Source organism: Nicotiana attenuata, chromosome 8 (assembly GCF_001879085.1).
Source record: "Nicotiana attenuata strain UT chromosome 8, NIATTr2, whole genome shotgun sequence".
Taxonomy (NCBI): domain Eukaryota; kingdom Viridiplantae; phylum Streptophyta; class Magnoliopsida; order Solanales; family Solanaceae; genus Nicotiana; species Nicotiana attenuata.
Genome location: NC_031996.1, coordinates 26258688 through 26270891, shown reverse-complemented (window position 1 = coordinate 26270891; position 12204 = coordinate 26258688). Strand labels below are relative to the sequence as shown.

The 12204-nt window shown below is 35.6% G+C and overlaps 2 protein-coding genes across 4 annotated transcripts in view; one reads left to right on the top strand and one right to left on the bottom strand.

The window, feature by feature from the left end:
- LOC109231098 (signal peptide peptidase-like 4) overlaps positions 1 to 2181 on the top strand; it is a 17853-nt gene extending 15672 nt beyond the window's left edge. The window contains exons 12-14 of one of the 2 annotated variants that reach the window (XR_002068756.1): positions 104 to 174; positions 1071 to 1324; positions 1549 to 1638. Coding sequence is in view for 1 of the 2 variants with exons in the window: in XM_019396657.1 (XP_019252202.1) it covers positions 104 to 174; positions 1071 to 1154; positions 1549 to 1655 (262 nt within the window). In the remaining variant the exon portion in view is untranslated. Of the gene's footprint in view, positions 1 to 103; positions 175 to 1070; positions 1325 to 1548 lie in introns of both variants that reach the window. The other variant, XM_019396657.1, reaches the window with a different exon arrangement.
- On the bottom strand, positions 7231 to 11134 carry LOC109231097 (ATG8-interacting protein 1-like). 2 transcript variants are annotated; one of them, XM_019396656.1, is made up of 3 exons: positions 10981 to 11134; positions 9266 to 10090; positions 7231 to 7595 (listed from the first exon to the last, which is right to left on the bottom strand). In XM_019396656.1, exons 2-3 carry the CDS (start codon positions 10088 to 10090, stop codon positions 7488 to 7490), a joined length of 933 nt encoding a protein of 310 aa, XP_019252201.1. In that variant the 5' UTR covers positions 10981 to 11134; the 3' UTR covers positions 7231 to 7487. The 2 variants fall into 2 exon arrangements, with proteins under 2 accessions (XP_019252201.1, XP_019252200.1); XM_019396655.1 differs by having other exon boundaries at positions 9266 to 10113; positions 10981 to 11078.

Genomic DNA, 12204 nt, shown 5'->3' with positions numbered 1-12204 from the left:
AAAAAGGAAAAAGGGTTGGGTATCATGATTAATGCTGCATTCTTACAACTTGAAAGGTTTTAAAATTTTGGTTTTATTTATTACATTATGTTCTTTGTTGCAGGTATGACTGGCTTTGTAATAAGAGTCTTCGAGCTGGTTATTTCCTGTGGACTATGATTGCTTACGGTTTAGGTATAACTTCTGCATATAACATTTGATTTATCTTATGCACTTGTTCTTAAACTATGTCAATACAGATCCTGTAGTTTTTTGCTTTCACATTTCCTTTCTCTCTCTCTCTCTCTCTCTCCCTACCCCCGGTGCCCCTGCATCTTTTAGTCGACCAAAAACAGAGGGTTGTTACATAGAATAATTTGNTTTCAAAAAAGGAAAAAGGGTTGGGTATCATGATTAATGCTGCATTCTTACAACTTGAAAGGTTTTAAAATTTTGGTTTTATTTATTACATTATGTTCTTTGTTGCAGGTATGACTGGCTTTGTAATAAGAGTCTTCGAGCTGGTTATTTCCTGTGGACTATGATTGCTTACGGTTTAGGTATAACTTCTGCATATAACATTTGATTTATCTTATGCACTTGTTCTTAAACTATGTCAATACAGATCCTGTAGTTTTTTGCTTTCACATTTCCTTTCTCTCTCTCTCTCTCTCTCTCCCTACCCCCGGTGCCCCTGCATCTTTTAGTCGACCAAAAACAGAGGGTTGTTACATAGAATAATTTGACTATACCCTGGAATGTAATAGATAGCAATCATGTATCTTGTTTTTGCCCACTATCCCTACTAATGTTATCTAATCAGATCAGATAAATGTCAGAACTCACAAAGCATTTCCTCGACGTTGAGGGTTATGCATCCCCAACGTTTGAGGTCCCTTTTTCTTTTCTTTTGGGGGGCCAAATGTCTACATTTAAGCTCGATATATATCTTTCATGTCATCAGAAGTTAACATGTTTTTTGTGACCAGCTGAAATGTTTGGATATACATGATGTATTGCATCTTCGAACTATTACTAAATTCTGCTAGATTCACCCGCGAATTCATTTGACTTTTATTTTCTCTGTACAGGTTTATTTGTAACATATGTGGCTCTGAACTTGATGGATGGGCATGGTCAACCTGCTTTGCTATATATAGTTCCTTGCACATTAGGTATGTAAGATCAAGCGTATAAAGGCGATTATAGTAAGAGCAGCCAGTATTTAAAATCTGACAGCGAAGGTGGATGTTGATTTCCCATGTCGGTTGTGGGATGGGAATTTGGTTGGTCTCGGGCAATCCTCACCTCAAGTGCTCGCTTTTGGGGTTGAGTTAGGCTCAAGGTCCATTTCTTTATCACATACTTGTTAAGTACTCCATGTTAGTGGTGGACCCATAATTTTGATGCTGTGGGTTTTGAGATATATATTTAACCCTATTTATGCTTATTTTCACATAAATATAAGGTTTGAGCCAAAAGTCGTGGATTCTGTCAAACCTGCGCCTATAACTACGGTCCGCCAATGCTCGATGTGATAGTACGCTAAGATCTATATTGTTATGTCAGGCACATTTTTGTTGTTGGGAAAGAAAAGAGGTGACTTGAAGCATCTATGGACAAAAGGAGAACCAGATAGGCCTTGCCCTCATATCCGGCTTCAATCGACAGAGTAAATTAGATGTTGTACTATATCTGTAATCACATGTAGCTCTGATTTGTCAAAATACAAAGTTAGGGTACATATGTTAGAAATCTGAAAGAGGTTAGAGTTCTGAAAGTCATACATAGGTTACTTAGCTTGCTCCCCAACCCCGACCTACCCGGATGTTGAGTACATTGTTGTTAACCATATAGTATGTAGTTTTTCTGTGGGACCATTTCTCATTTTGTACGTCATCATGCTAATCTTTTCTGTATTGTTCTAATTTTATGATGTCCCAAAAAGGAATGAGAAGAGCGTGCAGTTTACTGTTATGCAGTTGCAAAGATATTTATACCGTGTTTGCAGTTTGCAAGGCGTTCATGCCTAGCTGCAAAATGCCTCATTTCGCAGCAGCATCGGTTACACTACTACTTTACTGAGAAACAAACATGTGTAGTAGAGCATTTGTAAAAGCAAAGACAATGTTCTGTGATAGACTTTGTACGAGGGGATGGTTAACTACTTTGATATGGTATTCATTTGGACTGTTTTCTTAACTGTTATGTTGTCTTTCTTCAATTATGTTTCAGTTTTACTTCTTGCAACTGCTTCGATATTTGTGGCCTTTTCATTTGCATCAGATCTGTATTATATATGCTGATAATATAATTCTTGCATTGTCAGTGTAATTTAACATGTCGTAGCAGGTTGTTTGTTACATGTATCTTTTAGATGGCATGATAATATGATATATTTTTCTAACTTAAATCATCACCCATACTACATTAAATGTACAATTTCCCGGCGGAAAGTGGCCTTTCTACTGCTACTCTTCACCAGCGTGCCTCGTTCTGTTTGCCATCCCTACTCCAGTGTGTCTCGTTCTGTTTGCCATCCCGACTCCGGTTCGTACAAAGCTTATTGGCTGAACTTTTTCATTATTGGCGTCAATTTTTCACGGCAATATTATGATCTCCTGTTGTGCCAAGCAAATGTCAAAGCTATGAGCTCATTTGTCACTTGTGTTCTGATTTAGTCTTGCTCAACTAGTATTTCTTCAGTCAGGCATATCTGCATTTTCAGATATTTCATGTTCAAGGAACATGTCAAAGGACTGTGTCAGAACGTTGACAAGTTTCTTGATTTAATGTTGAGGTGAATTTATAAAGATTCCTGTTTTATTGCAAGAGGGGCAGTCCGGTGCACTAAGCTCCCATTATGTGTGTGGTCCGGGTAAGGGCCAGACTACAAGGGTCTATTGTATGCAGTTTTACCCTGCATTTCTACAAGAGACTGTTTCCACGGCTCGAACCCGTGACCTCCTGGTCACATGACATCAACCAAATACTTCATGTTTCAACGCAATGGCAGCCTAATCTTCCTAATCTTGTGGCTTTGGCTTCGGGGTGTGCATACTCTGGTAAATACTGAATTACCATACTAAAATCGAATAACTTCGGTGCGATATTCGTATTTCAATATTTGGTATGGTATTTGGTATTTGTTTTTAAAAAATTTAGTATTCGGTAACCATAATAAGTATTTATAAAAAAATACCGAAATGCCAGAATTTTTTTCATTACTTGTACGGTCCATATATATTATATTACTCCCTTCATTTCAATTTGTTTGAACCTTTATCAAATTGGTTAATTTTCTATGTGAATCTGGATATGGATTTTTTATGTTCTCTAATAAAATGTACATATTTAAAAACTACATAAAAATAGTATAAGTCACAATAGTTTACAATTCAAAATATCTAAAAAGGCATATGCAAAAATTATAATCAAAGAAAATCTTGTTTGACTCTCCATACGTTATATGTTCATTCTTTTTGAAGCAGGGGGAGTATTATATAAATAATAATAAATTAATTAATTTAAATATAGATTAATAAAGGGCCTAAAATTCTAAATTTAAAGTTGATATAGAAGGCCAAAATCATCTTGCTTTGTTTTTTTATTACATGAATAGCTTGTTGTTACACTCGAAGAAGTCATTTATCTTAATTGAAATATATCCTTCACGTGATAATTAATTAACGAAGAAGGGAATTGCTTTTGCTTCCTGAAGGGAATATCTCACTTTATATCCATTAATTCTAAATTATTTACCCTTTAATGCACAGACCTAAATTATTTACTTTTCCTATCCATGCGGCCCAAACTATTTACCCGGCCTTTATTCTATTCGCGCTAACAACCTGACCGTCCTCTGTCAAAAACAACTCAACAGCAAATACCCCTGCTGTTTTCACTGTAAACAGTCCTTAAGCCATACAGTAGCTCCTATAATTATTACCGATATTTTCACTGTAACTGTTTTGTGTATGTCTCCACCGCCTCCGATCATCTCTTTACCTATTTGCAGAATTGCATTGTGAAAAGGAAAGGAAAAAAACCCGTAGAAATCCAAAATCCCAAGTGAAAATGGAATTCAATGAGTTTATATTTGGCAAGTAGTAGTAAAAGTAAAAGCAGAAAAAAGAAGGGAAAAATCTGACCTTTGAAATAGAGGGGAATGAATCTGGACCGCCCATACGAGTGGGGGCAACAAGTATCACTGTACCTCTGGAGAGATCTATGGAAGTTTGTGGGAAAATTGTTTGTTTTTATTTATGTGCGCCTGAGAATTGAATAAAATAAAATTTATTGTATTAATTACTGGGGAGTTAATAAATGGAAGGAGAACATGTATTGAGATTTGTTTTGAAGCTCTTGAATTTAAAATTTTTATTTTGAAGATTTCTTGTTTGATTCAAAGTGGGTGCTGTTAAATATTGCTTATCATACCTTCTGGAAGTTCATACTGAAATTTGATAGCATTTGGAGCTGATTAAGATTGAAATTTTCAGCTGAAAATCGAAGAAAAACACAGCTACCCAATAGTATACTGCTACGGTATACAATATGCTGTAGGAGTATATAGCTATACTGCAACAGTATACTATTATAGTTTACAATATACTGCAACGGTATATTGTAATAATCGAAGAAGAACACACTTATCTAACAGTATACCGCTACAATATACAATATACTATAGGAGTATATAGTTATACTGCAACAATTAGGGGTGTTCATGGTTCGGTTTGGATCGGTTTTTTCCTAAAAAGAAACCAAACCAAGTAAGTCAATTTTTCAAATATTAGAACCAAACCAAACCATTTAAGTCGGTTTTTTCTCGATTCGGTTTATGTCGGGTTTTGTCGGTTTTCGATTTTTTCGGTTATTTGTCGATTTTTCTTAAGTATAAGACATACACTACCAAACACATATTCCGGCGACCACATTTTCAACGTAACACTATCAAATCAATTGCCCTTTGAGAAATCTATTATTTACCAAGATGTATTGATGATAATTGAATCAAATAGTGATGAATAATTTAAGGACTCAATTAAAAATATATTATTTTTAACACTAAATGGATTCTTACACTTAACAAAAGAAAACTACCAATCAAACTAGAATATAAAGGTAAAGAACTATACTAAAAGTGCAAACTATTAACATTTACCATTAAATTTTTGAAACTTTGTATAAAAATATACATATATATAGGTGTAATAATAAATTTGAAATAGCTACTCCTATATTCGGTTTGGTTCGGGTTTTTTTCCGCTTTTTTTCTTATTAAAACCAAAATCAAACCAAATTTGATCAGTTTTTAAAATTCAAAACCAAAACCAAACCAAACCAAAAAGTACCGATTTTTTTGGTCGGTTTGGTTTGGTTTTCGGTTTGGTTCGGTTTTTCGGATTTTTATGAACACCCCTAGCAACAATATACTATTATAGTATACAATATATTGTTATAGTATACTGTAATAATATGCAATATACTGTAACAGTATGCGGTAATAGTATACAATATAGCATAATAGTATACTTATTATCCGTAAATTCACTTGTCTTTTCCCTTTTAATTTGCTTTAAGCTTTTACCCAGCGTGAGGGGCAAAGTGAAAATTCAAATCTTTTTTTCATTTTGATTTATTCTATGACTTGAATTCCAAGACTTCTGACTATTGCAAAACATTAGTGCCCGTTTGGATTGGCTTATTTTAAGTGTTCTTAAGCCAAGATAACTTTTAAGCCATTTGTATTGTTTGGATACTGTAAAAAAGTGCTTTTAAACACTTGTTTTTAAGCTAAAATGACAAAAACAAGCCAAAAGCCAAAAGCTAGAATTCCTAACTTATGGCTTAAAAGCTATTTTGGCTTAAAAGCCACTTAAATTAAGCCCATCCAAATGGGCTCTTAATCTACCATTGAAGGACCTTGAAGCTTTGAAACTCATAAATTGGGTTTGTTGAGTTTGTGGTTATTTTGAAACTCAAAACAAGAATTTTTTTTTTTTTAACTCTTTGCGTACAATTGTATACCCTGTTGGTATAGCTATATACTATACTGGTATCATATGTTAGTTAATACTTTTTGATTGTATTAGCTACATTTAATTGATACACAATTTGATTTTTTCAGTAATAGTATAAAAAAAAGAATAATAAAAAATAGTGAAAACAGTAAATGAAATTAGATTATGAAGAGAAAAAAGAATATAAAAAAAGAAGTTGAATAAAATTAGAAAAGGAAAAAAGAAAAAAACAAGAAGAAAACGAGAAAAAAGAAAAAAAAAGAAAAGAAAAGAAGCATAGAAATAAAAAAGAACTGGAGAATAAAGAAAAAATTCCCCACAACAACTACTATGGGTAGGAAATGTAATTAATTTACGGGTAAAAAAACAAATGGGTAGACAAGGGTAAATAATTTTGTTTTTGTGGGTAACTGTATGATTTTCCCTTCCTTGAATACTTCTGTATGTGTATTTAAGGTGTTAATCTGATACTGAATGTTTCTTTAAAAGTGTATTCAACTCAAAAAGGTATTTAAGTAGCTGATAATCACCATCATCTCAAGCAGTTATTGTTTAGGATGTCGTCAAATGAAGTTTTTAGTTTTTCTAACATTTACCTTTTTCCCTTTAGCATTTCTGTGCACTATACTTCTCTATTATATGTAAGTTGAAGTCGAACAAATCGTGGTTACCAACTTACCGTACCATATGTTACCAAAATCGAACTTAAAAATACCGAACCATACCAAATTAATTTGTATAACAATGGTATAGTATTTTTAAAAATCGAAAACTGAAATTACCGATGCAATTTTGAAAGCCATACCATACCGAACCATGAACACCCCTACTTCCACTCATTCAAGATTATTACCTGAGTAGCTGAATAATAATGTGTATGATGTTAATAACGTCCTCATGTTGTCCACGGTTGCTAAGGCAGTTTGGATTGTAGCCTCTGAAACAACATATTATTACTTTTTGGTTCCCGGTCTTCCATATTTGTATTGGAGCCCGACTAAATTCGAATCAAAATTCCACATTGTGAGGTAACACGCTCCCTAACAAAGGCAGCACGAGGAAATATATTATCACATCTAGTAAAAACTGCTCTTTAATCTCCAAAAATACTGAGTGATTCCTTATTATCCGCCTAATCTTTGTGGGCAGTCACTTTGTACTTCTGCAGTTGTGCTAGTGGGAAGTAGGAGTAACCGATGAAATAGTCGAGGTGCAAACATATGGATCCGGATATCACTTTTAGCTAAATAAAAAAAAGCTACTCTTTAGTATCCAACACTTCATGTTCTTTATCTCACTTTCTAATGATTATAAATTATAGTTATTGCTCATAGATCTCACCATTACAACCCCATCACTAACAACACTGAACTCATTAGGCTCAGTCAAAAGCAACAAAATAAAAATAAAAATTAGGTACACCGAAAAGCAAACCTAGCACATGTACTGCACAGGGAAGAACTCATTTTCGTCGTCGTCATCTTAACGTTGCGCTGATGCACTGCCGCGGATAAAGGAACCACGGCGATCACTCCCAATCATCATATCTTTCAGTCGGGATATGGGACTAATAATCGTCTTGCCCATTCTCTGTTGATGTGTAGAAAGCAAGAAGGTGAATCCAAAAATGCAATTTATCGCAGGATGAAATATTAGCGGCAAATATGAAATACGGTAATATGGTTTAGGAGAATCTTAAACCCCATAAATCATCCACGTTTATAACCTCATAACCTCTAGTGTTGTTATAAAGACTAGGCTCTCATAGGAACTATTTGGCTGCAATCTTTCTTCAAATATTTTAACCCCACAGAAAGGATCATTAAACTCTTTAGAGGTATTCAATCTGTCTACTTTACTAGTTAATATTTCAGCACTCTGTCTTATCTACATATCGTCAACTAGATCAGAAAGAAGCAGAGCGAAAGCTTTCTCATACCATCAGCCCATCCAAGACCCAATCCTATTTGTTGGGCTCTCTATCTTTTAAAATAGCCTGCCTTAGTCAACTTAAGAAAAAAAGTTAAGGCTGCTAAGGGACGCAAAACAACTTCCACTCATAGGTTGCGAAACTAAAATTTTGTTGTAGAACTCAAATGACAGCCAAAATACTGAGGGAAACAAGCTCAATAAGAAAAATCTACTGCCAAAATTGAGCGGTGTATTTGCATTGTAGTAGACTATGGTCTGTGTATTCCCCCACTCCCGCCACAAGCTATACCAACTCACCACAACCCTCCTCTCCTTTGAACTACCTACTGTTATCATTGCATCTCCTATGTGCACCAAGTAAAGCAAGCTACCTTCTAGAAGCCTTGGTATCTCCCACTTTCTTTCACATCTCCCTTTTATTCTATCTCTGGATGATTCACTCTGATACAAGAAACTCACCGTAAATGCCTCTCGCCTCAATATCATCTAATCCTCCCCTCCACCTCCTAAAAGACCACTCAAATAGCCGGGGAAGAAATTTCTTTATGTCATTCCATTCCCATTCCCACTTTATAAATGTGTATCCAACTAGTGAATGACATGTCCAAATAATTGACAAAGTAAAATACATATCCCACATGTATCCTGAGAACACGAATATGCACTGCTTCCAGGTAAAGCAGAATAAAAAATTTCAGCATTACCAAAATAATAGTGATATTTGAAAGATTGAAATCTCTCGATAACAACGGATTCAAGCAGTAAAAGAAAAGATGAACAACTTAGGAAGAAACAAAAGGGTGAAACAGCAAGTAGGGTATTTTGTTATCTGGTGTCTGCAACTAACTTATGGTGCCATTATTGTTCAAAACGAATGACATGGAATCTGGACAGATATAAAAGGAGAAAAGAATTAGAGCGATGAGAGAGAGGGCGAAGGAAAGCTAAAGAAGATATTGGAGGTCTGCTAAGTACGACAACTGGCCTGCAACCAACCTGAAACGACCTTATTCAAATCCAGCAAATTGGAGTATAATCCTGTGTTTCTTCGAATCTTTATCTCCATTGGAATATCTGATTTGCTAGTATTTACCTGACATTTCCCTCTAACTAGCAAAAATTAGGAAGTACTAAAATCATGTAATCACCTCCTTTCAGGAAGTTACAATCAAAAGAATCAAGGCAAAAGTTAAGTAATCAATCACTTCAACATGATTCAGCTAATTGATTAAAAAACTCACTAGCAATGGCAGGACCAAGGTAGGACATGATCGACTCAGTGAAGACAGCAGTTTGAACTACCTCAAGTAGAATAGCAATAAACTTACCTCATCATTGCCTCCAAACTGCCACTTCATTTGCACTACCTGCCACCTTTCAAGCTGCCATCTCTGACCAATAACCACAAGGCCCATAACAGCTGCAGCAATGAAAATGGACCAGAATGCATTTGCATCTTTTGCATGGGCAATAAGTGAAACAGCCTGCCTTTTCCACCACGCTTGACAAGGAAGATTTTCTGCATCATAGTTATCCTCATCTTTAGCCTTTGGAAAATTTGACATGCCTGAATCTATACCCTGGTGAAAGGGTTCAACTGGTTCTGCAACAATATTGCTTTCCTCTGTTGATGCTGACCCACCCATGGGTTCTTCATCATGGAAAGAATTATAAGTAGGGGCATCAAAGAAATTCTGCTCTTTGTCCACCAAACCTAACCCCTGCAAGACTGCATCTTCTTCAAATTCTGCACCACATGCGGATAAAATGCTACCCTTTTCATCAAATATTTGATCTCCAGGAAATTCCATTGTGCTCAGCACTTTAGTTTTTGTACTCTCTTCATATATATCCGAATTAACCCCTTTGTCAGCAACAAATTCAGGAGAAGCATCTTTTCCACCCTGCCCGTTAAGAATCTCATCGTTATCTGGTTGAAAAGCCGAATCCTCATGCTGATTTTGTGGAAGGACAAAGTGCCCCGACATAAACATTGGATCAGAAGTTTCAGCTACATACTCTGCACTATTATCATCGACAAGGTCGACTTGTTTTGGTCCAGGGGCAGCAGCATATACTGACTTTGTAAGCGTTACAACTTCCCACTCATTTCCACGAGGAGTATTTTCCTCCCCTTTCGCATTATTCGCCATCTTTTGCAATTGGATTCAACACACTTCACATTAATCAGAGAGAAAGAGAGTGGAAATGGCAAAGTGAGTAGAGATTAGAGCTTAGGAGCTCATAAAGCATGAAACACATTCAAAAAACAAATATTTTCAAGGTAAAAAAAAAAATGAAACCATAAAGAATTTCCAATACTTCTCATTTTGCAATATTTTAAACCTATCCAGTCGCTAGTTATCCATTGATGCTTTACAGACATAGTCATGCTACTAGCAAGTCGACAAATATAAAAAACAGAAGTTTCAAGGCAAATACTTTGCCCTGTAAAAAAAATGCATATTTACACCTGGAAAACAAAAAATTAGAATCTCCACTACTTTAAAACATCTCCAAACTGCTAACACACTTCAACATATTATAACAAAATTGATATGTCATTTTCTAGCTGTTTGCTCGCAAATCAAAACTCTTTCTCTTTCTTCATCAATTCATAATTAAGCAAACATGTGTATGTGTAAAGCTTATACAAAAGTTCTTAACATTCAATTTGAGCAATCATCATCTACAACAACAACAACAACAAACAAAGTATATTCCCATAAGTGGGGTCTGGTTAGTGTAGTGTGTACACAGACCTTACCCTACTTTCCAATCAACATCTAGTTACAGAAAATACATACAAGAAAAGATATGCATATACAAAATCCCAACCTTCCGTCAAAATCACCATAAGAAGAAGATGCATAAATTCCAAAACCAAAACCATTTCCAATCAACTGGTTAATAAGCTAAAGCAGAATAACTGATAGATAAGTTAATGATCGTATAATCCAATCACAAAACCATAGAACCTGTTATAACAAGTTAAATTTGCGCTAACAGTACAAAAAATAAAGCTGAATTTTGAAATACTTACAGAAGTGAAACGCAGATTAGGAGAGTTGAAGATAACGGTGCTACTCTTACTCTGGCAATGATTTAGAAACTGTCTCGAAGAACGAGCGCAAGCATGATATAGTGAATTATTTTTGGGTGAAAAGCTACCGGGATAGCCGGTAACATTGTCTAGACACGTGACAGTTTGCGGTTAAACAGTGTCGTTTAGCTGCTAACTAGGACAAAAATCTGTGGGCCCCGGTGTAGTGTGTGGATGATTGCCGGTTTTTTCGATTGCTTGCGCGAGGAGTGAAGCATCCAGACCAATTCTCGTTCTTAATACATACCCATATTCCTCTTTGTATTTCCGGTATAAAAAAGGGAGAAAATGATAAAAATGGTTCTGTTGTGCTTATGGATAAATTTAAAATAGTTCATTAAATATATTTTTGAGCAGATTAACAATAACAATAATATACTCTGTGTAATCTCACAGATGAGCTACGAAGAAGGTAATGTGTATGCAGTCTTACTCTTATCCTCTACAGGTAAAGAGACTATTTCAGACCCTCGGTTCAAAGCAAGCATGCATAATCAGTAGTCATCAGAATAGAGAAAGCAATACGGTAGTGAAAAAGTCAAAGAAGCAATAACAACAACAAGACAATAGAATAACTAAAATAAAAGGAATATTCGGTAGTCATAGAAATCTAAGAATATATGGACATACGAGAATAATGCTACTACTACTTAAATAAGAGGAAAAACGTTCAACTACCTACTATCCTTCTACGCTAATTCTCGATTGCCACATCTTTCTACCAAGGGTCATATCTTCAGTAAGCTGGAGATGCGCCATTTCTTGCCTAATCATTTCTCCCCTATACTTCTTCGGCCTACTTTTACCTCTCCTCATACCCACTATCGTCAATATCTTACACCTCCTCACTGGAGCATTTGGACATAGCTCTTCACATGCCCGAACCATCTCGGCTTCGCTTCCCGCATCTTGTCCACCATGGAGGCCGTACCTATCTTATCCTGGATACCTTCATTCCTGACCGCATCTCTCCTTGTGTCTCCATAGATTTCTCTCAGCATCCTCATCTCTGCTACTCTCATCTCTTAGGCATGGAGATTCTTGACTCGCCAACACTCCACCCCATATAACAAAGACGGTCTAACTAGTATTTTGTAAAACTTACTTCGTCCCCCCCCCCCCCCAGCCACTAGTTTTTTTCATTTTTACAGTCGTCTAGAGTGT

Coding starts and splice junctions, on each gene's coding strand:
- LOC109231097 (XM_019396656.1), bottom strand. CDS start 10,090: ATGGCGAATAATGCGAAAGGGGAGGAAAATACTCCTCGTGGAAATGAG. Junction 7,596..9,265: donor AGTTTGGAGGCAATGATGAG/GTAAGTTTATTG, acceptor ACACATCAACAG/AGAATGGGCAAGACGATTAT.